Source organism: Takifugu flavidus, chromosome 10 (assembly GCF_003711565.1).
Source record: "Takifugu flavidus isolate HTHZ2018 chromosome 10, ASM371156v2, whole genome shotgun sequence".
NCBI classification, from domain to species: Eukaryota; Metazoa; Chordata; class Actinopteri; order Tetraodontiformes; family Tetraodontidae; genus Takifugu; species Takifugu flavidus.
In genome coordinates, this window is record NC_079529.1 from 8,841,229 (window position 1) to 8,867,785 (window position 26,557).

The 26,557-nt window shown below is 46.9% G+C and overlaps 1 protein-coding gene across 50 annotated transcripts in view; it reads left to right on the plus strand.

The window, feature by feature from the left end:
* rims2a (regulating synaptic membrane exocytosis 2a) overlaps window positions 1–26,557 on the plus strand; it is an 83,524-nt gene that overhangs the window by 34,758 nt on the left and 22,209 nt on the right. For 13 of the 50 annotated variants that reach the window (XM_057044342.1, XM_057044336.1, XM_057044343.1 and 10 more), the window contains 17 exons: window positions 4,473–5,410; window positions 9,212–9,423; window positions 10,612–10,731; window positions 11,971–12,070; window positions 12,179–12,302; window positions 12,750–12,796; window positions 12,866–12,978; window positions 13,518–13,565; window positions 15,182–15,312; window positions 15,546–15,738; window positions 15,829–15,982; window positions 16,072–16,098; window positions 17,718–17,798; window positions 18,797–18,935; window positions 20,207–20,323; window positions 22,111–22,296; window positions 23,417–23,523. In XM_057044342.1, coding sequence (XP_056900322.1) covers window positions 4,473–5,410; window positions 9,212–9,423; window positions 10,612–10,731; window positions 11,971–12,070; window positions 12,179–12,302; window positions 12,750–12,796; window positions 12,866–12,978; window positions 13,518–13,565; window positions 15,182–15,312; window positions 15,546–15,738; window positions 15,829–15,982; window positions 16,072–16,098; window positions 17,718–17,798; window positions 18,797–18,935; window positions 20,207–20,323; window positions 22,111–22,296; window positions 23,417–23,523 — 2,837 coding nt within the window. Of the gene's footprint in view, window positions 1–4,472; window positions 5,411–8,952; window positions 9,021–9,211; window positions 9,424–10,611; window positions 10,732–11,970; window positions 12,071–12,178; window positions 12,303–12,749; window positions 12,797–12,865; window positions 12,979–13,517; window positions 13,566–15,181; window positions 15,313–15,545; window positions 15,739–15,828; window positions 15,983–16,071; window positions 16,099–17,717; window positions 17,799–18,796; window positions 18,936–20,206; window positions 20,324–22,110; window positions 22,297–23,416; window positions 23,524–26,557 lie in introns of all 50 variants that reach the window. The other 37 variants (XM_057044348.1, XM_057044349.1, XM_057044381.1 and 34 more) reach the window with 13 other exon arrangements.

The following is a 26,557-nucleotide window of genomic DNA, read 5'->3' on the forward strand; positions in this document are numbered from 1 at the left end:
CACTCCACGACTGCCTGCTGTCTGCCCCCTCTTTCCCTCTCTGCCTTGTTCCGTTTACATCGCTGACATGCCGCTTGAAGCACTAGAAGCGAATGTACCTGAACAGTGTCAGCATGAAGTGTGAGCTGTTAAGCAGATTTGATGCACAGGCCAAAAAACTTCCCAGGACAGGATGTACTCGAGGACTCGAAGGGGGGAAGCGCCACTTAACGGCACTGTGGGAGATGCGCATTCCAGCACGGAACAAAAAATCTTTGGAAACCATGTCTTCCTCTTTGCTGCCAATTTCAGCACAGGCTGCATGCATTGAGGGACACCACATTCCTGATTATGTGGTCCAGAAGATCAGATGTCTCCTTCCTTTAATTACAATAGTGGTGCAAAAAAAGCCCCCAGGCTACCTTACGTTTGACATGAGGTTGAGGCATTGTGTCAACAGCCCCCCCTCCATTACACACACGAGTCAGTGGCCTGTCACCACCACTGTCAGGGGCACAACAAGCTAATCCGTCCTCTGTCTTACATTGTGCCTCCTGGAGGGGGGCCGAGAGAGGGAAGGGCAGGAGAGGAACATGGTGGCAGAAGTGAAAAGTGGTGAGGGGGAGAAGACAGAAGCACTGGCACACTTGCACGTGCACCTGAGACAAAAAGTTCAACAGAAAAGAAAATCTTATTTTGTGAGCACATAAATCACCCCCTCTCTGTTTCTCCCACCCTGAATACCCCCCCTCCCCTCCTTGCCGATGACAAAATCATAAACCATATATTTGTACTGAGTTGAAGGATGATAAGAACCTGGGTCAACCCAGATTTGATGAGCCCTGATCTCTTTTCTTTTTTTTATTGTTGATTGATGTCAGCTAGTAATCAACCAGGGAATATAATCCTTTCATAGGCGGAGGATGGGAGCGACGGGCGCTTGGTCCTCTGCCTCTAGCCAGTCTTAGCGATCACATGACGGTGGTATTAAACCCAAAAGTCCGATTACTTTAGGTCCACTGGAGCCGTCGCGCCAGGTCATAAAGTGCAGCATCTCCGCATCCAGAAGCGAGCGCAGAAACAAAAGAGGCTGCGCACATGCTAGGTTTGGACATCGCGGCTAATCTGTCTGTTTGATGGTACGTGGAAACGTTGGATTCTGCCAGTCCCACGTCAGCTGACTGAGTAAGTCTTTGGAGGAGAGAGAGATGAGGCTGCAGCTGTGCCGTTCTCCTCCCCACACACTCGGCTTGTTTTCTGGACTTGCTTTCTTTCAGGTTATCTCATTTCAATAGATGTACTGATGTCATTAGCGAGCCAGATTCCCTTTAAGCAGGGAGATGTGCAACACAATGCCACTCGTTTGTTCTCATTTGACTCCTCTCCATTATCCCTAAAGCAGAGGTGGCACGTGTCCCACAGGGGCAGTGTTGCGTTTTCACCGCGACTGCTTCTGGCTTTCTTATTTAACACGTTCCTTCAGCAGAAAAGGCCAAGCGGACAGAGCTCGTGCTGCCTGTTCAGTCGGTAGAGCTGCAGCGATGCGAGCCTGAGGATCATCCACGGCTTTCCACAAATAAAAGGAGGACAGTTTTAGAGCTGCAGCACAGAGGACCGCAGGGAAACCTGAAAAAAAGCAAGCATTGGTCGTAGGCTGCAAGCAAGGTGGAACTGAAGTGCTTTTGTTTCCACTTGTTTCTGCAGATCCAAGCGGAGACTTGAGCTGAGGCTCCAGCTAAGTAAGACTCGCTCTATCTGACAGCCATTTTATTTGCCTCAGCTTCGTCGTTGGTACCTAATTTTGTCTGGCTAGACCAATTATGTAACTTCATGCATAGAAAGAAACAATGTCTGAGCTTTGTGGCATGTTGTTCTGGGCAAATGGGGGTCAAATCCCAAACCAGACAGTCTGGCTGACAACCCATGTAACTCCTTAAGGCATCACTGGAAGAACTGCCAAAATTCCCCAATTATAACTGCGGAGACTGATGTTAATTGTTGAGCATTTAAGTGTTGTGCTCTGGGTTCATAATCACAAGAGGCGTTATTCCCACCAACCCCACACAGATTCTCATAACTCTCCGATGGTTTTTCCATCCAGTCGAGGCGGCGGCACACACAACCGCTCACTGCACTGCACTCACATTTGTTGTCTGGGATCTGGGTTGTAGCTGTGGGTGTTCCTAATCAGATCCCGTCAGTGGGTCAGAGCAGGAACTCATCTGATTAGGCTGAGCAGGACAGCATCATTTCACGGACCCACTTCTCAGTGTGTAACAGCTAGTTTAACGCTATGGCTGTGTTTGTGTCCTTTTTAGGGACACACTTTAATCTTTCAGGACCACAGTGTAATCCCATGAATTCGGTGAGCCACAGATTTGATACATTTTGATTTTGATAAGGAGAGAGTACTTTGAAAGATGATTATAATATTGTAATTACTTTCAGAGCAGATGAGGTGTGCACAGCTGCGCTAAAATTAAAAGAGGCTTCGTGTGTTCCATTTAAAAGGGACTCTCGTGCCTCCTTACCAGCATGAATCATTCTCCTCTTCTTCAAAGTCCTTTCAGTCCACCTTTCCTGAGTCGAACCTTATTGTCGTCACCGTCCTTGCCGCCAAACTAAATGAGGCCTTGTACTGTGTACGCTGTCAGAGGATTTCTATAGATAGCTCAGGACAGGACAGCGACATTAAGGATGAAATATACATTCACTGCTGCTAGATCACGCACTGGGCCTCTAGACCTGACCAAATATGTGCATAGTCAAATCTGTATGAAGCCTTTATGTTCTAAAAGTGTATTATCAGTTTTAGATCGCTCGATGATGTGCACTCAGTGAGCAGCCGGGCTCCACAATGAATGCGCCGTGCGGAGCAGCTGTAAACGTTAGCTTTGTAAGCTAAAGGACACAGAGAGCTCGGAGGAGCAGGTCCTGCCCGGCAGCAGCAACTGCAGCATTCGGGGAACAGTTCAAAGTACAACACTTAGTGGTTACTGCTCTGTTTCATATTCTTAAAGGTGTTTGGGGGTGACAGCGTTAGCATCACAGTACAGATGACTAGCGCGTCATCGTTAGCTCATTCGCTAGCCCCTGGATATTTCTTTGTTTGGACAGGAGTGACATGGAAGGCTGACTGAGAACAGGGAAACATTATACGCATGTCAAGGCGAGTTAGAGCCTGTCAGAAGGGCAGATTGTTAATGTTTGTTGTGGCCATGCACATGTTCTACACACGTGTGTGTCTGTGAGAGTGTGTGTACTCTGGGTGTACAATTTCAAGAGACCATCTCTCAGGGGTTTTTACCCTGATGCCTTGAGAACATGCAAATAGGCGAACGAAGCGCTCATAAAACACACACAAAGTGCTCGTGCTGTATGTAGTGATGGGAACCTGTAGATGTGTGCATGTGCACGTCTAGCGTGATTCTGCACCATCATGGACACCTTTTAAGAAGGACCAAACCTTCCCCGTGGTTCAGCGAATCCTTGCCTTGGCCAGTGAGCAAGGCTGGCAGCGGTGATTTATGAAGGCCCTGGAATTTATGAAAAGTCGTCACGTAGGAAATTAAAGGGATGCTTCACAGAGCTCTTTGCTCGGCAAAATGTCATTGTTATTTTGCAGGATATGTGGGAGAAATGTAGGGGAAAAGTGGCTTATGAATAATTGATTCTCAACAGAAGAATAAATGCATTAATGCATAGTTAGTTCTTCACCTCTCCCCTTCCTGGCTGGTTTCCTCCCTGACAGTCGGACAATGGCGAGAAGATTGATAGCTAATTTTAGGGATGTAAGTTCCTGACAATGACCATTTGTGCGAATATAAAATAATACCTTCTTTTCACCTAATTTCCACAAAAAATGGTATTTTTTAAATACTTTTCTTCTCTTAAAACTGGATGTTCATGTTTAGTTCCAACCAGGACACAGGTTTACTTGGTTTAACAACATCTGTAAGTTCTCTCTCACACACACACACACACACACACACACACACACACAGCGTTTGTTTCCCCCTTCTGTCACGCTGCCGTGCTGTAGAATATCTTTGATCACAGCCTCTTACGTTTCCTCCTCAATCTAAAGTAAATCCATATTTGTGAATATTATCTGTAAATATAATTTCTCAAATTTGGAGTTTGAGGAAGGCGTTATTGCTGTGAGAGGAGGCGATGAAGCAGCCTCCCATTTCTCTCTCTTTCCCTGCGTCTGCATGCATTTGTGAGGGGGTCGGCTGGGTCTGGAGCCTATGCGGTACAGGGCAACGTAAAGTGAGATTATGGACTACAGGCAGGCTGAGGCTTCAGCTTCAGCGGGGATGTTTGAGCAACTCCTCTGAGGCTGATGCCTAAATGATTCGGCACATTTCCACCAGTGCTCACTGGAGATTTAAACCACATGCAAACCTTAAAATGATACAGTATATCACGTACCCTCTGTACGGCTATACATCCAGTAATGAATGCTCTTGTGCTGTCTTCTCTCTGGTCAGGAAACGAAGCCCATCTGCATCCAGGGATCCAAACCAAAAATACGACCAAAGGGAGGGGGGCGACCACGCGCAGTATGCCCCGACAGACGGCAGCATGCCCAGATCACCGTCTGACTATGGGGATGGGGACCCTCGGCGGGCTCCGCGGGGCTCACACATGTATGCAGAGGCAGCAAGGATGGGCTACAGAGAGCGACGGGGCCCTGGGCGCTGGCATTCCCAGGAATACCCTCTGGACCAGGAGCTAGATGGACCCCCCAGTGAGTATGAGCTCCAGCGGCAGCGTCAGGAGGAGTTCCAGGCTCGCTATCGCAGCGATCCCAACCTGGCACGTTATCCCGTCAAGCCGCAGCCCTACGAGGAGCAGATGAGGATGCACGCTGAGGTGGGACGGCTGAGGCACGAGCGGCGCCACAGCGACGTTTCTCTGGCTTACACGGAGCTGGACGAACCGGGGCCCATTAGGCTGTCACGTCAGCATCTCACCGAGCGCCGGCCGCCAATGGTGGGACAGCGCTCCTACTCTGTGGACCGCTCCTCCCCCGGGCCTATGGGCCCCGGGCTCGGGGGCCACAGAACATCTAACCACAGCCCCCCGACGCCGCACCGCAGTCCAGTTCTGGGCGAGCGATCCGGAGACCTGCGGAGGGGCGACCTGGGCAGCGATCCCATGAGGAGGCAGCAACACCACCTGGATCCCAGTTCAGCCGTTCGCAAAACCAAGAGGGAAAAGATGGAGAGCATGTTGAGGAACGACTCCCTCAGCTCGGACCAGTCGGAGTCGGTGCGCCCGCCGCCTCCCAAGCCCCACAAAACCAAAAAGGGGGGAAAGATGCGGCAGGTGTCACTGAGCAGCTCGGAGGAGGAGCTGGCCACCACGCCAGAGTACACCAGCTGTGAGGACGTGGAGATCGAGAGTGAGTCAGTCAGTGAGAAAGGTAGGCGTCACTCACTTTATTCTCTACTCTGTCTTCATTAAATCCTTTTAATAATACAGCCTCGGACGCTTTAAAATGCAGCTGTAAAGCTAAACTTTCTATGTTCTATGACCGATTAGATGATGTTGTTTCTGTTTTCTGTGAATTTAAATGGATGGAGTTGAAGTTCCCCAGTCTACAGTCTCTGTACGTGTTTGTGTTTCTCTGTATATTCTATAGATGTAGTGCTCATTATTGTTTATTCTAGTTTACAAAATGAGCCTTTGCATTATTGTTTCTGTTATTCTGTCGACTCTAACAGCTCTTGTGCCTTCGAGGAGGAGGCTCGTGTACTCTGAGCCCGTCAGATATGTTTCTGTGTGTATTTGTGTTTAAGTGTCTGTGTGTGTGTGTGTGTTTGAATGAAACTTTGCCGGATTGTGCGACGACTGTTAAACAGCATCAGTCAGACAGAGTGATTTGGATAATTTGGTTAGATTTTCCCACGATTTCTCGATTTCCCGACGGCTGGTTTTAATTCAGACTAAGCTTTCAAACTTCCATCTAAACCTCCGTAATGCGATAACGTCTACAAAGAACGCCGCCAGTTTACAATGACAAGCCTAATTGAATTGGCGCGCCGGGCATCGGCTCGGTCCGTGTCGGCCTGAGGTGCGACTCCGGCTGGAAAATGGAAACAGACATCAGATCGCTGATGGCAAAAGTCCTACCTGCTCGGAGACACGGGCACGTTTGTCGAAGCCTATAAACACACCCTGGTCAGATTGAGTGAAGTAAATGGCACACATCAAAAGCAATTGTTTATGTTGTTGGCTTCTTGACTTTTCCACTTAGCTCGTCACGATGGCGAATTGATTATGTTGTCAAACCTGTAATTAGAAACGTAAAAAGTGCCGCCCACAGAAAGCCAACGCTGCAGCGAAGGTGGGAAAAGTGCAGCAGTGCAGCTGGATTTTGTGCCTGAGACATGCTAAAAACGGCTAACGCCTGGAGATGGGGGTGGGGGGGCAATTCAGGAGGTCTGCACGGTTCTCTTCCCTTTCCAGGCTGAAGGGAGCCGTGGAAGAGAGCTGGAGAAAAGCAGGTTGCTTTGTTTGTAAGAGTTTCTGTTGTTTTCTGTCAGCGTCTGTCTGCCTCCTCAGGTCAGCCAGTGTAGGAGAGAGGACAAACAGGGGACAGAGTTGAACTTTTCAGAGTTGAATATATAACTTTCCAGGATGGCAGAACATTTTAACAGAGCCCTAGTGTTTCCTCATGTGCAGATGAAGATGCATGAATGCTATTAGTGAGGACATCATGCAGGAATTAATATAACAGATAATGCACAGCAGCCATTCAATGGATTCTCTCTGTTTCCCAAAAAACAACCAGACAGGCCACTTTTTTAGTTTTATTGCAAGAGCACAATGTTTTCTAATACTTTATGTTCTGCCTTCTTTGTAGGTGCCAATTTTCAACTTAAATCCAGAAATTTTAAAGCCCACAGGGCCTGCTTTATTGCTTTATTGCCTTAGTTACATTTCATTCTTTTAATGTAGCTTATAAATATAAATGACTTGAATCCTCTCTATCATTGCCCGACCTCCTCTGCAAATATGTTTCAGCCCAGCTTCTTTTCTTCTCCAGCACCTTAAATTGTTGTAAAAACAGCATCAATAATTAATGATCCAATTAATAGTTTACACTGGTTTTTATTGACCTGTCAAAGTGATGGAGAACCGGCTGGTGGTGACTGCACTGCGCCTTCGCCCTGAATCAGCACTTTGAGCGGGCTTGAGAGCCGGGGAGGAACGGAGGGGCTCAGACTGCTGACGCTCACAATTCCCGGCCATGCCGAGGTAACTGCTTTCTGGGAAGGCACCCGGTGTTTTGCTGGGGATCAGTTACCACTTGAGGCATGCCTCTGGTGATACCGCTTCAGGAGGAGAGGGGGTAAAGGCCGTGCACACCCAGTGCACTGTTCTGTTTTGAGCTGCATTGTGGGTGAGCTGGCAAGAAGGCAGGAGTTAGGAGGAAGATATCTGTGTGGGTCCGGAATGTACCGAGCAGAGCCTCCTTCCTGCCTCTGCAATAAGGTGGCTTACATGTTGGAATTCTTCCCCGGCCTGTCATACATACAGGCCTTAAAGCTGTTTGGACTGTCACATCCACTTGGCCAAATTAGGCAAGTGGCTTGCACACTGGAAGTGTCTGTCCAGGCTGTAGTCCACACTGGCTTCTGGTGTTAATGCGGCTGACAAAACAGCAGCTGGGGGTCAAAGATGATAATCACTGTTGTGAGCTGGTGGTTAGAGGGTCACAGAGGGCAACAGCCTGTCCGGGGACGCACGCAAGCTTTTGTCATCGTGCATAAAGTGCATAAACTCAAACGCAAAGGTGTCGGATATTGGAAAACGTCACACTGATGTGTTTTACCACATCAAGGTTTAAACAGGGCTGAACATTGGGGTGTTTTAGACGAAGTCACTGACGGCTGGCTGGTAAAAGCAACAGCTGCTATTGATGCTGAACAACAACAGGAATGAAGACAGAGTTCTGACTTTGTTTACAATAACCCCGAATCACAGTAGTGTTTCCAGAAGATGGGAAGTTGCCGCTATAAATAAATATAGCTGCAACTTCCCAGCTGCACTTTTTTGTCAGAGAGCTTCTTTCGTCTCTATTGAAGATCACTTCCTCCTTACCCTCATATACTCCAGCCCCACGCCGCCTCCTCCAGAAGCATATGCGGTCTATTTTTATGTCTTTCCATCAGAGTTCCCTGATTTCCCTGAGATTGAATCCTCAGCCAGATAATGCCTGAAGGAAGCCTCTCCTGTATGGATCCATTAGATTGTACAGCTCTTTGCAAGGGAAGTGAAGTGTGGGAAATGTGATGTATATGGCCCAGGGGCTGCAGAAGCCCTGTGTTTTTAGATGACCTTACTGATGCCTGTAGCCCTGTGGTTCACTGCCGTCACATATGTGCAAGTAGCAGCACACGCTAGCAGACCAGCAGAATGACAGCTATATTATTTAAGGAGCTTTGTTATGCCATTGATTTACATACAAATTTCAGATTATTTGGAAGTAAGTATACATGTTTTATATATGTCAACCCTTTTACGAGGGTTCAGCATCTCTTCCAGCCTCAGCGTTTCTAAGCTCTGACTTTTCATGTGAGAAGACACGACCATAATATAGAAGCTTCACTGGAATGTTGCTGGGAGCTTTAGCAGACTTTAAACATAACTTCCTCATCATCCAGTCCCAGGCTGTTGGCAGAGCACGTTGTTTTCCATCCTGGTTAGATAGAGAGAAACATACTGCATTGGGAAGGTTGCTATCAGCCTGGTTTGATATGCAGAAAATTGACGCTAACCTGCGTCGGTTCAAAGTCCTACATGATGATTGTGCCGCGTGTGCGTGCATGAATGAATGTGTGGAAGTCTCTGTAGGTGTTTTACGTGTGTTATGTTCAAGCGTGCTCTGTGGTGTCCTCACCGGCCCCTCTCGCTGTCCTCTCTTGTGTACGTGTGCCCTGCCCCTCCCCGAATTTACAGGAGATTTGGATGGCCACTGGTGGGACCACTCGTCTTGGCATAGCAGCGAGGCCTCCCCAATGTCTTTGGTGAGACATGCGGGGTCCTGCCTTGACACTGACCCCGACCCATCCCCCCCCCCCATTCTCTCTCTTCCTCCCTGTATGTCTGTCCTCCCAGACCCCAGAGTCTTTAGTCATTTCATGTTTCCTTCGCTTTATTTACACCTCTGCATGTTGTTTTTCTGTTTTTCTTTCTGTTTTTTATCCCACACCTGTAGGGGAGAGTCAAAGGGGAAAAAGAAAAACTTTTGAGCAGACATTTATGTCCGAGCCGACACACACCTTATCTGAGAGGCAAAAGAAAATGGTGCGCTTTGGGGGACACTCATTTGAAGAGGACTTGACGTGGTGTGAACCTCAGGTTAAAGACTCGGGAGTTGATACGTGCAGTAGCACTACCCTAAACGAGGAGCATAGCCATAGTGAGAAGGTACTGAGTCAATGTAGCCTGCATTTTGTTGTTATCTATGACCTGCCCATCCAGTCTTTGTTTGCTCTCTGTCACTAAGTGTAAATAGGTGAGATGTTTGTATTTTGGATTTGATTTGACGTTGTATGAGTTGATTTCTCCTGCGGTTCCGTTCCTTTTTTTTTGTTTTCGGTTACTTTTGGCTCCACCTTGCTCGGTGTTGCTGAAAATCTCTTTCCGGGAGGCACCCTCTTTGCTTGCTACTTGTACTTGCTGTTTTGCTCTGCAAACAGAAGCTACACATCTTACAGTAGTTGTGGAAAAAAACAAGAGCGTATGGACACACAACCTCTCTGTTTGTCATGGCACATAGGAATGTGGGTCTCTCCTCTAGTTGCATGCTCGATCTCCTCCGTATGTCGTTTTCTTGCACTGCAGCAGTCCTTTTTTTTAGTGCAGATAGAGCACCTTTACTCAGGGCCATCCTTCTCACTCTGCTGCCCTTCCCCCATAGCACCCAGTCCAGACAGAACCTGTCCCCCTGCCCAACCTTCCACTCACTTCTGTAGCAAAACCCAAATGATTACGAGCACACAAACCAGGGAAGATTGGACTTGTTTTGCACAATAAAGTCTGTTTTTCTTTTTTCCCTTCCACCGTGCGTGTGAGTTCACTGTCATGGCTCCCCCCCCCCTCATGTGTTAATGTGTTTCATTCTTTGATAGTCAGCTTACACCTCACCTTATTTCTTCATGTATCCTGCTACCTTCTCTCTCCACTGCTGTCTGCTTCTCCCTAAATCCTGCTGGTTGTATGTTCTATTGTCTTCCCGCTGCAGTTTGAAGAGCCAGTTTGAGTGTCGGGCTGCTCGCTTTTCTCTGCATGGGGCTCTGCATGAAGCTCGCTCCACGCTCACACTGGCAGGTTCACACAAGCAAGCAAACATCAGATAACACTCTTGTAATCGGCGATGTTCTTCAGCAACACTTTAATCCCTTCTAAGATACCAGATTTAATAGTTAAGCGTGTTTCTATCTGATTTAATTGGAGGCTCTCGATAAGTCAGCTCAGTTTGTGTGAACTTTCCTCCCTCGGTGTGAACCGACCTCCCCCACGCCCTCCCTGTCAGTGTTAACAGTTGTCTGCTTTCATCAAATTGGAGTGGATGAGTCGTTAAACAAAAGGTGTGTTGTCGCTCTGACCTTATAGCATCTGGTGACGTGGCAGCCGTCCAAAGATGGGGATCGCCTCATAGGACGTATTTTGCTCAATAAGCGCATGAAAGATGGAAGCGTGCCTCGAGACTCAGGAGCTCTACTCGGTCTGAAGGTGAGACGCCAAGGTTTATGATCCTGTTTTGTGTCTGAGGAGGACAAGCTGTACTGGGAACTTTGAATTACTATCCTTCCTATGGAACATTTAACATTTACATACATGTATGTTCTTGTTTCAATGCTAAAGTGTAGCGCTATGTCATTTTTAATACATATCACCTGGCTTTTTAGATATGGTACACAACACAGTGCTATCCCCTCTACATATTAATTACTGACTTAATTATGCTGCTGATGAATATTAATAAGCAGCACTTGATATTGACTTGTACAGCTTCTTGAAGTCAATCATATAAGTACATTAATGAACTGTATTCAGTAACAGCTGAGGTCGCTGCAGTAATCAACAGACGGAATACTTACTTTTCTGACATTATTCCTATTTTTATTGTTTTAAATATGTGTTAATATTTTATTCTGCTGCTTGCCCTGCACTTCCTCCCCTTGACAGTGTTGCATAAATCGGTATCTTGTGGACACTGGATAAAAAACCAAAACAGCTGAGCAGCCAAAGTGCAGAGGAGCATGGTGGGCCGTGAAGAGAGAGAACAGAGAGCCAGCAAGATGGGGAAAAATCATTACTGATTGAATGAGCCTCCTGAAATGGCATGTTTGTGTCTGCTCAGTGCTTCTGTGCATTTCTGTCCGCTCAGCAGCAGCCAGCCAACTCGGCAATCCAGCCAGTCAGTCCATCAGTCAGACTGCCAGCCTCGCCCTTGTTGTCCATCTCTCTCTTTCTCTCTCTGTCTCTCTCTGCGAGCCCCTTTTGCTGGCTCCTGCCTGTTACATAAAGCCATTTCATTTAGCAGACTTCACTAAGCTCCTTTGTATGTTGGCATTCAGCTGCCATTAAGAGGGATTTTTATTTGTATGATGCCCATGTAAGCCGAGCAAAGTGGAATACAGCAGCTCAGGAGCGTACAGTACAGCTCTCGCCTGTGGGCTTGTTCTGTTGCAGAACCACACGAGCTGCACCAGAATGTGTCCCGGGGGTGTGAAGCGTAGCCAGGGTCATTTAAATTGAGAAGGGAAAAAAAGAGAGCTGCGCTTTTCCTCGTGCTTTTCCTCCTTAATACTTTTACTGGGGATTAAACCCCTGCGGGCAAAAGCTAATACCAAAAAAGTTCCCCATCTTCATAGGTTCTATCCTGAAGACGGTGCATTAAGGGTGCAGTCTGTGTTTACTCCTGTCACGCATTTCACTGCTAATCATGTGACCTCACTCTCTCTTCAGGTAGTGGGAGGCAAGATGACAGAATCCGGTAGACTTTGTGCTTTTATTACAAAAGTACGGAAAGGAAGTCTAGCAGATACTGTCGGACACCTCAGGCCAGGTATTCAGACACATGTACACAGCACACCTCTGCATTGGGGTGGAATCACAGTTTAAAACATAAAACCACAGCACCAAAAAGAATGGAATATCTCTGCTGCTTTCTCAGGTGACCAAGTGCTGGAGTGGAATGGGAAGCTTTTACAAGGAGCCACATTTAAAGAAGTTTACAATATTATTCTAGAGTCTAAACCTGAGCCACAGGTGGAGCTGGTGGTCTCACGGCCTCTGGGGTGAGAGCAGACTTGATTGCACTTGTTCTGCTAGACAGTGGTTTGGTTTTGATTTTGATTGAGTCCTGTCAATGAGTCAATTCTGTGGGGTGTTTTACCTGGGAAGGCTGCTTCCTGTAATGCAGGGATGCAGAACAGGAAGTCATGCCAGCTTGTTTCTCATTTCTCTGTGACGCTGGTGGAGTGAACACCATCGCACAGCAGAATGAACCTCTCCACCAATTGTTTTGGAAGTGCCTAATAGGGGGTAAAAACAGCAGTAGCCTTCACTTTGTCAATTCCTATATGTGAGCTGCTTTGTGCTGCTGCGGGAGCTGTTGGATAAATGAAGATTAATGTAGCTTTTAGAGTCATTAAAGCACTCTACTGTCAGCATTAGGTCAAATTGATCCCTTCCTACCACCCCCTCCCTCCTCCTTTTGTCTAACACTCTTTTGTCTTTTCCAGAGATATTCCAAGGATACCAGACAGCACACATGCACAACTGGAATCAAGTGAGTGTCGGCAAATTTCCTCCCTCTGTTTGATGCCACTGCGCACCTGAACGACGTTTGCGCCGACAGGTTCGAGTTCTTTTGAGTCTCAAAAGATGGACCGCCCGTCCATCTCGGTCACGTCGCCCATGAGTCCCAGCATGCTGAGGGACGCCCCCCAGTACCTGTCAGGACAGCTCTCAGTAAGTCCCGTTCAGATCATCTCAATAACTGATCATCTGGTGGCTGCGACCTCCTGTCGCTGAGCAGGACCCAGCATCGCCTATGGTAACCATATATTTATTTGTGTTATATAACGTGTTACTCTGTCAGCTTATCTTTTTGCTGGCCTTTTGCTAACACAGCAGTGTTGTAGCTCGAGTTACTGTACCTGTGTTGTCCATTTTAAAAGCCCCCCTGGGTAAATAGGTGAAGAGCTGCATTAAACGGAGAGATAAATCAAAGCTCACATTTAGGATCCACACAGGAAATGGCTGTAAGTCGCTGCAACTCCTGTCCGCCAAGTATTACCTCACAAAATAATGACGTAGCGAAGAAGCACTGAACTTTGTCAATGAATTGTTTAAGCGCAGCTCTGTTCACTGACTATGAGTTATTTTACACAGCTATGACATGTCTGTATACTATACTTGAGGAAACTTGAGTGTTTTGTTGTTGATTGTTGGATTTTATTTCATTTCCTTTCTTTTTTGATTTTTGCTGTTTAATTGTGCTTGTCCAGAGCCAAAGCCTTAGTAGAAGAACAACGCCTTTTGCCCCTAGGGTCCAGGTAATGGGCCCTGTCTGAAGGGCAATGTCTCTCTGGTCTTTGCTCATTCACTGTTGACTGGCCTTTTTTTTTTGTTTGTTTGTTTCCATTCTTTGGAAAATGCATTCCTTGGGAAATGGCAGCTTCGAGTTTCCCTTACAGTGCAGTTTACTGTGTTCTTTTTTCAAAAGAATTTGATTTCACAGTTACGTTGAAAGCTGTTATTACTCATTTTAACCCAATCATATCATTGTTCCCAGGTAGTGCATGTTCAACTAATCCAAACGCTTACGTAAAAGACACCCTTCCATTGCCCGTCAGGACGGACACGTTTGACCCTAGCTCAGAGATCTGGAATTGTGGGTAATGAAGGAGGGTGTCTCTCTGAGCATTTAGGGCAAAGAATGTGAGCTTTTAGCTGCTTCAGCATCACACGAACCATAACCTTGCTAATTCCATCACTGCACTAGAGGAACTGTGAGTTAGCAAACAACAATTGCCGGTTCGGCCAGTGCATTGCCAGGATACCAAAGCATCATATGTGTTCAATTGACATTGGTCACGTAACCCCCACAGTTAAAGTAGAAGCAAATTGTACCTCTCAGACTTTTTACTGTAGCTATTCTTTGTGTAGTTTATCCTTTATGCTAAATTGATGTTGTGGGGCGGAATGAGTTAAAATTCTGTATATTTGTGTCAGACAGAGATCTGCTGGGTCTCCATGTGTGTTCATGTTGTTAAAACCTGCATCCTCTCAAAAGCCTGTAGTTTTTTCATCTAACTACTAATGAAGTCATAATAGAGCAGAGGTGATGTTGTGATCTGATATTCCAGTGGTCCAGAAATTTCTTGGGTACAATTTGTTTTCTCATAAGCCTCTGCTGTTTTTGCCTTTATGAAATGGAAGCGAATGCTTTTTCTTGCTTTGCTGCATGTACTGCCGGAAATTAAAGCTGATGCAGACCCTTTTTCATAATCATATTTTCAGAGAAGTATGGATGTGAGCTTAGAAGAGTTTCCCTTCTCATTTCATGCACTTTCTTTAAGGCTTCAGATTGAGATTTTCTTCTAAGCCGCTCCTCCTGGAGTCCATACTTCCATTTTAGTGTGAATTGTCTTCGATCTTTCTCGCAACGGCATGATTGATTTCTACATGTCAGTGCCCATTGACTATATGAGGGAACATTACTATGGACAGTATCGTTTTAGAAGGAGCATGTTGCCTTTAGCGTTTCGCTTCAGTTCACCTGGGCCAAAGCTGCATTCTGTTCCTATCAATAAATTTTATCCTTCCCTGCAGGGGAAGAGTGTAATAACATAATAACCAAAGTAGCAGCATTGATTTAAAAACTCTTCACACTGAAGAACATTAATTATAAAACAAACCTTGCACATGCACAAAATTACCAAATATTATTGACAGTCAACACAGTAGGAAAATAAGAAATGGGCACTTAAGCATTGACCACACTGCATCTGATACACGTTATCAGAGCAGGGCATCCTGCTAAAGAAGGGTTAACACAGGAGAAGAGACCCAAGTTTCTTCTTCTGCTTTACTCCCTCTGTTCGTTTCTGCGCCCCCTGTGCTGCCTCCGTCCGCTCTCTCAGAACGCCACTCTGCTCTGCCCCCGCAGGTCAAACTGTGGTACGACAAGGTGGGCCATCAGCTGATCGTCACCATACTGGGCGCCAAAGACCTGCCACCCCGGGAAGATGGGAGACCCAGGAACCCTTACGTCAAAATCTACTTCCTCCCTGATAGAAGGTGAGTACAGTAACAGTTAGCCTCAACAGTACAACTAATGTCACCAATGGACTGAACTAAATCTGTGCCTATATCTATATTTTTTAGACACATTTCTCTTTTAATGTGGGCTTTAAATGGTCATTCAGTGTGTCACTATAATTAGCCATTGGCAGCATGTGCTCGGTGCTGTGTTGTGCTATCGAGGTGTTGTATTCGTGGCTCTTCCCTAATGTGGTTGTAAATAAAAACAGTTTGAATTACCATTCCTCCAGCGACAAAAGCAAGAGGAGAACAAAAACGGTAAAGAAATCCTTAGAGCCCAAGTGGAACCAGACCTTTATGTATTCACCGGTGCACCGGCGGGAGTTCCGGGAGCGGATGCTGGAGATCACACTGTGGGACCAAGCCAGGGTGAGGGAGGAGGAAAGCGAATTCCTGGGAGAGGTAAGACCGCCAAACCATGTTAGCCTCGCTGCTAACCTGCGCTGCTGTCGGCCCGTGTGCATTACAATGAGGATGTCTTTCCCCTTACAGATCCTCATTGAGCTAGAGACGGCTCTTCTGGATGATGAGCCTCACTGGTACAAGCTTCAAACCCACGATGTGTCCTCCATCCCACTTCCACGTGCCTCCCCGAACTCGCAGCGCAGGCAGCTCCACGGAGAGAGTCCAACCCGGCGGCTACAGAGTACGTAACCCCTCAGAGACTGGGCTATCGGGTTCTAACCAGCAGATGTAGTTCATGTTTCCTCAACCTCGCTGCTTCTACTCTTACAGACAAAGGCCCGTATTCATACAACTCAGGTAACGGCCCCCTGTGCCCACAACTCTGTGGACCATCTGAGTGTCCTCCTGTCCTCCTGTCCTTTTTAAATACACCTCCTTCTTCCCTGATTGTTCTCCCCTTTCTTCCAAGCAGGGTGCATGTTCCTGTTGCCTCACATGGGTTTGAAGTTGTTTGTTTTTAACCCACATGGGGCATCTTACACATGCACGTTCCAGCAAAAATAAAGAGCTTCAGGACACAGAAGCCTCTCCCTAGATGTTTATTCACACTGGACCCTTAACCTTAATGGATATGATAAGCATTCTGCCAGTTCTGATGGAAAGAGTTTTAGTTTACTCTCTTTTCCTCTGTAATACTGTGTGTGCAGTGTTTATTATTTTTCCTGTTACCAATATTTGTCCTTTTAAATACTTTTTTGCAAATGTTTGCAGCCCGTTCTCCTTTGCATTGTGTGTTGTAAATGTGAATGTACGATTGGAGTGGTATGGAGATGTTCTATTTAGCCTCCGCTATTGGTTAGCCTAGTTTAGCCAATGCGCTTCACTGTAATGCCTAACATGGGCTACTTCACTCACCCCCCCGCCAGAATGATTTTTTTGGGGGGGTTGTGTTAGTGTGAGGTGAAAGAGCTGACAGCTGTAAAAAGTCCGCTGCCAACTGAGATGGGAGTTTTGGAGCGGCACTGCCAGAGAGCAGCACTTGTCATTTCTGATCAAACACATGTGTCCCGCTGATTTAAGTGGACTGAAAGGCGAAGGCGTCGAGGGAGGGGCTGCAGGAAGACGGTCATACTTTATAGAGATGACACGGGGAGGGGGGGGGGTTGTAGTGAGGGAAGAATTTTAAAGCCGTATCGCTTCTCCCGATCCGAGTGCCAGATGTAAATTGAATGATTAAATGTGTCGTTCCAAAGGCCAGTTCAGGGTTCAGTGGAAGAGAAACGCGCTGTTTTTGTTCACGTCAGCCAGCAAAATGCAGAGCTGCTTGTTGCAGTTAGTACACGAGTTGATTTACGGTCTGAAAGCCAGATATTTGCTGCGTGAAACTCATTTGAATCAAGAAAAATTCCATCAAGGTTGAGGTTTAGAGCACCGAGGCATAAGAATAAAAAGGAATTTAACTCACTCTCTCTCTCTCTCTCTCTGTCCATCCTTCCCTTCTCTCTTTCTACTCCCAATCCTCACGTTCCCTCCTGTGTTACCCTACCTACCTACCTACCTGCCTGCCTGCCTGCCTGCCTGCCTGCCTGCCTGCCTACCTACCTACCTACTACCTACCTACCTACCTACCCACCTACCCACCTACCTACCTACCTACCTACCTACCTACCTACCTACCTACCCACCTACCTACCTGCCTACCTACCTACCTACCCACCTACCTACCCGCCTACCTACCTACCTACCTCCTACCTACCTACCTACCTACCTACCTACCCTACCTACCTACCTACCTACTACCTACCCACCTACCTACCTACCTACTACCTACCTACCTACCTACCTACCTACCCACCTAACCACCTACCTACCCGCCTACCTACCTACCTACCTACCTACCTACCTACCTACCTACCTAACTACCTACCTACCTACCTACCTACCTACCTACCTACCTACCTATCTTCATCTCCCAGGATCCCAGAGGATAAGCGACAGTGAGATCTCAGACTATGATTGTGAAGACGGCGTGGGGGTAATAACACCCACAAACACAGGTGATAAACCCACAAACACACCAATGTGCGCTCTCATGTTTAAAATCACACCTCCGTCCACAGAAGACCGCCAAGCTCTTGAATGTAAACACCAACGTTCCGCTAAGTTCATAGGTCAGCGTAACAGGTCAGCCGGTGTGTACAGGGCATTGGTCTTGCTTGCAGATGGGCCCGTCACTGAGGGAAATCCTCCTCCAGCCTCTTTAATATTCTCATCAGTACCTGCCTGCCTCCGCCCCCCTCCCCCTTTACTCAAAGTGAAGGGAATACCCCTTCACTCACCTCTCAGCTTATTCTCCTGCAGCTGCTGACACCGTTACTTTAAAATGAGGCCAGGGAGGCGTGTTTTTATCGCTCCTGGCGTATGCAAAGCGTGCATCCAGGGACTTTTCTCCAAACTGCAAATCATGGACAAGCGCGCCAGAGCGTCACGCGCACCATAATTGGATGAGATTAATGTGATTTTTAAAATCCACCTCTCCGCTTCCAGTTTGACGGAACTGAACAATTAGCCACTGCGACCTGAACCAGGTCAGTAATTGATCAGTATCGTGAGCTGCTGCTCTCCCGAAGAAAGCTCTGACATGCAGGTCTCTCCTTTTTGTTGTTTTTTTTTCTTCCAAAACTCATTTTAATGCGCTACAGTCGGCTGAATATCCATCAACCTTAATAGTGACTTTAATCACGGCTCTGAGCTGCATCTGATTATCAGTTAATGAACTCTTTCAAGTTCAATGGACTAATCAGTCTTGCAAAGCAAAATCCATTATAATGGTTCCCCCCCACCTCTGTTTTCATGTTTAATGGACAATGGTAACACAACAGATCATTTGAACCGTTATTTAAATGCAGTTTTTGAAAACAGTCAAAATAAAATAAATAAATAAATCTGTGCAGATTTTGTAGGTTTACACAAGGTTGCAGCGTTTCTTAACGGTTGACCTGATTTCATCAACATGTGTTTACTGCAAAAGCTTTTGTGTATTTATTTGTTTCAGAATACCGGTCAAATGGCAGAGACTTCCAAAGCTCCACGTTGTCTGTCCCAGAACAGGTGATGTCATCAAACCACTGCTCGCGGTCGGCAGACATCAACCGGGCGCGCTCACGCTCTCCCAGCGTCCCCCCACCCTCCAGGTAACTAATTTTCTGCTGTAGTCAGGATGAGGCACCTTATCGTTTTCTTTCCTTAATAGTCCCCGTTAAAGCAAAACATATGTTATAATATCTAATGTACAAGTGTAATTAGACTAAATTTAAGTTGGTATTTTTCTCCTCGCCAGTAGGGGGCAGTGTTCAAATGACAAGCATGCGTGAGAAATCTGTCAAGAATGATCATGTGTCACTATTTTTTTTAAAAAGAGCAATATGTGTAATAATATAATAATAATATATGAGCACAAATGATGAACAAATTCAATTGGACATAGTCAGATGTTCTCGATCTGCACCTTTCTTCCAGGAGGGTTGAAAAATGTGGCCCCGGTAGTTCAGACATGTCTAAAATGTGCCTGTCCCTGCAGAGGACATGGCAACACGCAGGTTGAGGAGATTTGACACCACTCACGTGTTCATGGAATCCTGCCACCGCCGAGTTGTGGCTCTTTGATCCATTTGTGGCAACGCTGAGGAAGCCTCTCAACCCTCCTTTTATATTCCGTCAGCTGGTTTAAACTGTCACATCATGCTTTTTATTGAGTCTCCTCTTCCGTCCCTGCTCCATCTACCCACCTACAGTTCCTTCTTTCTCCAAAACCTCCCCCTCTGCTCCTCCTCTTCTGCCTCTCCCTCAGCTACATCTCACATCCATCTCTCTTTTTTCCTCCTTCCATGTGACTGCAGCCATTTTCTCACCCTACCTCGAACCAGCCATACTCAGCCTTTCGGTGATCCTCAGACGGACCCCAGGTAGCTTTTTACCTGAGCGTGCATGAAGCCCCTTTCCTGCATCTCCACCCTCCAACACCCCCTCACCTCCAACATGTTTGAGCACCAGCCTGAAGATGCTCACACTTGGAACCACCAGTGTTACGTTGTATATATTTCTTCTTTCTGCAAACGATCAAATGTATACATCGACTCTGTAGGTAGTTGAGGAGCTACATGACACTTCATCCATCCAGCATTCTCTTTTTTTATTGCTTCAGCTGTTCTCTTATAGACCTCCTTAATTCTTAGATTGCTGGATGTTCACGCTGGTGTTTAATGCTGCCAGATTGATGTCAGCAGTTCTGAGAATGGATGAAAGGTCTGCGGTCCAGCAAACCGATAGAACCTTTATGTTTATTTGCAATAACACGCGTTCGGAACGAGCGCGGACTTCCTTTACAGGTTCTCCTCTTTGCTGCTTCAACCTTTTTCTGCAAAAAGAAAAAAAAAACCCGCTGACAGTTGTATTTTCCCGCCAGCCGCAACCATCGCGTTCACCCGATCTGCCGAGAGGAAGCAGTCAGGTTACTGCGTTCCACTAGAATGGCCCGCGCCTATTCTGAGGGCGCCTACACCTCCGACTATGACTACGAGAGGTACTGACATGCGCTGCTGCTGCCGCTGCCGCTGCCGCACCCGTGCATCCGCCATCCTGTGGTCTCCTCGAGTCGTCCCTTTGTCCGTCTTTAATTTTCCCAGCGCTCGATCATGTGATGACTGAGACGATATCCTGCCCGATATCTGGGGAAGTCATCACGGCTCTGGAGTCGTGGGTGTGACGTGATGAAACCCGCCCGCCTCCGGACGGCGAGGCTCAGAGCTTTGTGTAGCTGACAGCCACCACGTTCCTCCATGTGTGTTCTTTATGTACCCATGTACATGCGAGCAACAGTGGGATGTCGATCACTGCTTTGTGTGATTCCTGCCTCTGTCCTTTCTTTGTGGGGGGGCTGCTTATTGCTCACCTGGACAATGACATCTCTGATGCATTGCTGTGGGCTGGACAGGAGCCTTATCGATGCAGCATGGGCTTGTGGGTCATTTGTGGATTGAAAGGCCCACTGACGCCCATCTGTCCCCCGGAGCCACATCCCCTCCATCGATAAGAAGGAAGAACCCAACATTGCATTAAATCTTGGCCACGCTGTGACCCAGATTCAGGGTCAGAGTCATTTCCTGTCCCTCGCCTTGGTCCTGAAATACTGTATAGCTGAATTCAGTCCTTCCTCCATGTTTGTGTACCTGACAGAGTTGTTGTGGAAAAGTGCTCAGTGTGAACTAACCTTTCCTCCTCTACAGAACCGTTTCTCAGGAAAACAGATTAAAAGTAAAAAGAAAGTAAAAAGAAATTGGGAAAAAACAGAGAAGAAAACGGACGCATTGTGAAGAGAATGAGTGGAGACGCCACAATTTTGACATGTGATTAATTTGAGGGGATTTGTGCCCTGAATGGGTACCAGTCGTCTTTTTAAGGAGAGGAACGATTTATCATGTCGTACGTAATTAAAGTGACAACAGAAAACATATGACAGCAGAAGCTGGAAGGTTTTGTGCAGGTGAACACAGGAAGTCAACTTTGTTTTCATGCTACAAAAGGTTGCAGACACTAAAACAATGGAAAGAGAATATGGAATAGAATGGAGAATACTGAAATCACTTTAGTGCTGGGGTGTCTCAGCAGTGGCAGTTTCCCATTATCTGGAAACACAGGCAACATTTATAATCATAAAGATGTTTTTTTGGCGTCTACCGTCCTGATTAGAAGTAGCTCCTGCTGATTTGTGCTGTGCGCACAGTTTAAGTCGAGAGCCGACTTTAAAATATTTTAAATTAGCAGAAAAACAAAAGTGCTTTACCTGTTTTCTCCCCTTTTCTTGAGCCATTCAGGTCACCCAGAGCCGATTCCCTCCTCCATGTGCCAATACTTGTAAAGGATTTCAGAACATAACGTAAATGCGATCCGGAGGTGCACTTTACCCGCCCCACACACCCCTCCCTCAGAGAAACGCTCCCACCACACAAAGATCCTGCTAGCTTTGCACAGTCTTCGCTGTTACCTGTGTTTCCCATACCTGTATTTTTCACTGAACCTTTTCAATGTCATTTAATAGCTTCTTTTAAAAACATATCTTGCAATTTAGCAAATGCACACTCACCTGCAGGCATCAAATTTACCTTTTTATGATATGCATAAATGAAAAAAAACACAGGTATGTTGGTTAAACCAAATGCATTCGAATGTGGCCGACGTGCACGACAGCGGCGTTTTGGGACTGCCACGGTTTTCTTCTGACCTCCATACTGTCCTCCCTGCCAGCATACTGTCCCTGCCATGCTGGGGCTCCCACTCAGTGCCTGCCTATCTCTTCAATAACCTCTGTAGGAACCACGGAGCCATGGATAGACATGAGTATCACAGCAGGTCCCGCTCCGCAGACCAGAGGCCCACAATAGAGCGCCCCACATGCCGCTCGCGCTCCACTGAACGCCCCCACGACTCGTCGCTCATGAGGTCCATGCCGTCCCTGCCGTCGGGGAGGTCCGCCCCTCCCTCACCTGCCTTGACGAGGTGTGACCCAGATTGGAGACGCTAACCAGCTTAGCACAGAGTCAGAGTTTGAGTTGTACAAGCATTTCCCAGAGGCACAACCTCTCTGACAGGAGAGAGATGATTTCAATCAAAATCAACAAAAAAGCTGATATTAATAGAAGCTAAACCTTGCTGAGCACACCATTGCTAATGCTGGCTGAGCTGAGAGGGGAGCAGAGACGCGGATGCGGCCCGCGGTGCCTCAGGCGGCTAATTAGCCAGGCTAGCTTTATTCCTTCCCTCGGAGCAGTTGTGCCTCTGCTAAATGATTGAGCAACCAAGCCCTTTCAAAACCAAACCTGTTCAGACCCCCCCCCCCCCCTCCCCACCACACCACCACCCTGAGCCTGACTAACTCACAGAATGAAGCAGATCTAAAGCATCACTACCACCTACCTACCCCCCCCCCCCTTCCTCCCAGTATACCTTCCCTCCCTCAACCCCACCCACCTCACCCACCGAGCCACTTTCTGTTTTGTCCCCAAAAGCACTGGTGCTTTATTTTCTTTACACATGTTCCAGGCACGAGCGTCCCAGCGACACCACAGACAGCGTGCTGGCTTTAATTTGGCCCACACTGCTCATACGCCTGTGTGAGTATAGCAGCGATGGGCCAACATTTTCCTTTACTTTCATTACTAACATCAGACAGTGTGGTTTACCCAGTTTTCCGTTTTCTCCTTTTTTATTTCTTATTTTGAGTTGCAGCCTTTTGGGGACACTCTGAACGCATGGTCGCACGGGTCTGCTGTTTCTGCATTGGACTCTTCTCTCTTTGCAGCTTGATGAGGCGACCGTACATGCGGTTCACACCCGGCATCTTTTATTGCAGCCCAGTTCCCCCACTGTCAGTGTCCCCCCCCACTCCCATGCCATGTGCCAAACATCATTGCCTCAAACTACCTTAAAAATCCCACATTGCTTTATGATTAGCTATGAGATTTTGAAAGGACTCCTAATTTGTTGCCCTGACTGATGCAGCCTTTGTCTCCTCACACTGTGATGTGGGTGTAACATGGCCAGGCTCCGCATCCTCCATCAGACGACCCCTCCCCAGCTGTTTCTCACCACTCTGTCCGCCACTTTTTTTGTCGTGTAGGGCGCATCCTCGCAGCGGATCGGTACAGACCAGTCCCACAAGTACGCCCATGTCTGGCCGGAGAGGACGGCAGCTCCCGCAGCTCCCACCCACGGGAAAGGACAGAAGTAAGTCAATGATCTTCTTCAGCGGTGGAGATGTAGCGGCTTTTTATTGAGTGGATTTTTATTGAGTGTTTGATGTTGACGGGAAGATTTTCTCGGGAATCTGCGCTAAGTCTGTAGCTTTACTGGTGTTGGCGATGGCATTTACCCTCCATCCATAACATCTGGGCGATGTTCCTTTTCCATTTCTCTCTCAGAAGATGGAGACGAAGGAACAGAGTCTCGTGAAGGTCTGTGCCCGAATGTCTGGGTTTAGTCTTTCGGACTGGGAGTGCTGGTTTTGCTCTGAAGGCCTAAACTCTGTCTGCAACAGTGGGCTTTGAACCCACTCCCCTCTGTTGCAGTGGAAATATCGTGTGCAGTCACCTCCCCGCCTGTGTGGATCCTAACCTTCGCTGCTCCCTCGTCTTCGTTAACTTGAGGTTTTCAGATTTGGGGTTTTTGTGAAGGGTGAAACGCAGAAATGGATGAGAAAAAGTGGCAGAAATCTTTCACCTTGGAGAGTCCACGAGGGCTTTCCCGTCTGTTCCGTGCAGCTGGCAGCCAGCTCGTGTTCCTGCCCTCCCTCTCTTCCTCATCCCTCTCCCAGTCCCACCTCTCTTCCGTGTCAGTGCCACCTGTATATCGCTGTGATGCTGTCGGTTACCTCGCTCTTCTTCCTCTGTGGTGATATTTCCTCTCCCTTTCCAGTGCTTCTCTCTATTTTTCTCTATGCTCGCTCCTTCTCTCCATTCACTGGCGTCTCCTCACTTTGCAGTATACAAATGGCGGTGGGGGAACGTATTGATCTGACCTTTCGCTGCTGATGCTGCTCCCTCAGAGCCACACGGCAGTAAACCTCTTTACTTTGTCTGAGTCGCTCTTATTCGCTTTGCATCACAAATTACCGTCACGTGTAATATTTCTATCATATTCATCCTCGATTGGCTCTAGATTGACTTACAGGCTTGAATGAATGGCCAGATTGTTGGCAGGAAGCGGAACTCCCCGCAGTTTCCACTTCCTACTTTCCCATCTGTTTATCCGTCCTTTGACTGTGTCATGCCGATGCGCCTCACCACGCCAACGGAGACGTAAGGTCGGAGCACAATCCAGTTCTGCTGCTGTGGGAAGAAAGAAAGCAGCAAACATGTGCGACTCCGTGTGTTTGCCTGTGGATCCTTTGAGTGCAACAGATGCTCGCCGGTGTCGGAGCGCATACAGATCACCGCGTCACGTTACTGTGATTCGCGGCACCTTCATTCATTTCACAAGCCTCCATCTGTGTCTCTCCTCGCAGCAGACTGTGAGGAAAAACCTCAGGGCCCGCCGGTAAATGGGAGGAAAGGCAAGTGGTCTGAGCTGTGTGATCGTGTGACTTTGTCTCTCTTCTCAGCACCAGTTAGAATCTCACTTCTACAGATCTGACCTTTTCCCTTTCCCTTTTGAATCACACATAAAAACAAGTCTCAGTATTAATCAGTTAAATGTTTTGCCTACATTTAAGCAGATTATTCAAATATTGTGGTGATTTACTTTAGAATATGTATGTGTAATGATTAACTTAAAGTAGTGTCTTCATTGAATCACATTTCTGAATTATGATTCATAAAATGATTTCCAGATTTGTGGTGCGTGACGTCATGACTATTGGCATTACCCTTGTTGGCCAGAAGATGGCGCAAACATCCTTTTTTTGATGAAGAGCTGTCCACGAGTTCAGTGCTGAACGCGCTGCCCGTGCTGTCGAGACCCATTTGAGTTTAGATATAAATGCAGTGTGTGTGTGTGTGTGTGTGTGCCTGTGTGTGTGTCTCTGTGTATTTGTTTGTGTGTAGAGGTCACATGGGAGGACCAGCAGTTAGGGCTGAATGGTTCTCTGTGTAATGGAGGGTCACAGCCAAACCCCTTCCTCACTGACACAGGTTGGTAGGTCCGTGTGTGTGTGTGTGTGTGTGTGTGTGTGTGTGTGTGTGTGTGTGTGTGTGTGTGTGTGTTTCTAGCATATGCCTTTAGAATTTCTTTAAAATTATGAGTCCATGATCTGGTTTTGCTTATATTCAGAGAATGGCACTTCTGCCTGATTGAGTCTACGGGCGTCATGGTGATGAAACCAGATCTTCGAAATTATGTCACCATTATCCATTCATGATCTTTTTTTTAAATCACATTTTATATGAACTAGATACTTTGCAGATGTTCAGCAAAATCATCACCTTTTTTAATCAGAGTAAAACCTCTTATAGAGTTTTTTCCCACCATCTTTTTCATGGACCCATATTAAATGCATCTTTACAATCTCTCCTCAGTTCTCTCTCGGGGGGTTTCTGCTCTGGTTTTTCTTGTTTGTGTGGCGTTTCTGTTCTTGTATCAATTACAGCCTTGCCAAGTCAGACCTGGAAAAGCCTCTCGATCTAAAAGGCTTGGTCAGGCTGCTGGAGTTTTTCCAGGTCGGCCTCTGGGTGGCGTCCTACCTTAATGTCATCGGTTTGATTTTGCGGTGCAGCGTCAGTGCTGATGTCTCTAAATCATTTCAGACATCTTTCCTCTTGGAAACACCGATTTAACCACAATCCTGGTACTTTCTAAAATATTCTTCATCATTAGTAATGAAGAAAATGGGTGTTGCTAAGGTAATGCCACCACCAGCGTCTTTAGGTGCTGTGGCGGCTCAACGTGCTTCCATGGAAACATGTCTGCCTCCTCTTGAATTAAGCCTCATTTGTGTCACTGGGTGATTTGTTGTGCCCACACAGTGGGATTTACTCTGGTGGCTTCAGATGCAGCTTTGTTCCAGTCAAAATCAGCACACAGGGTACAAGATCACTAAAACTAAAAATACATAAAAAACAAACAATATAATCCAATAAAGACCAGCATGTAAAGTGTTATCAGTCAATGCAGAGGGTTGATGTGCAGCAGATAATACCCACACCTGTGTTTGTCTTAATATGCCACTTTCTTACCCTGCTGACCTATTCGATGCAGTCTAAGTGGCCAGGAAATAATCCCCTGCCCTCTTGATTATCATTTGACTCTGGAATGACGTGATGTTCAC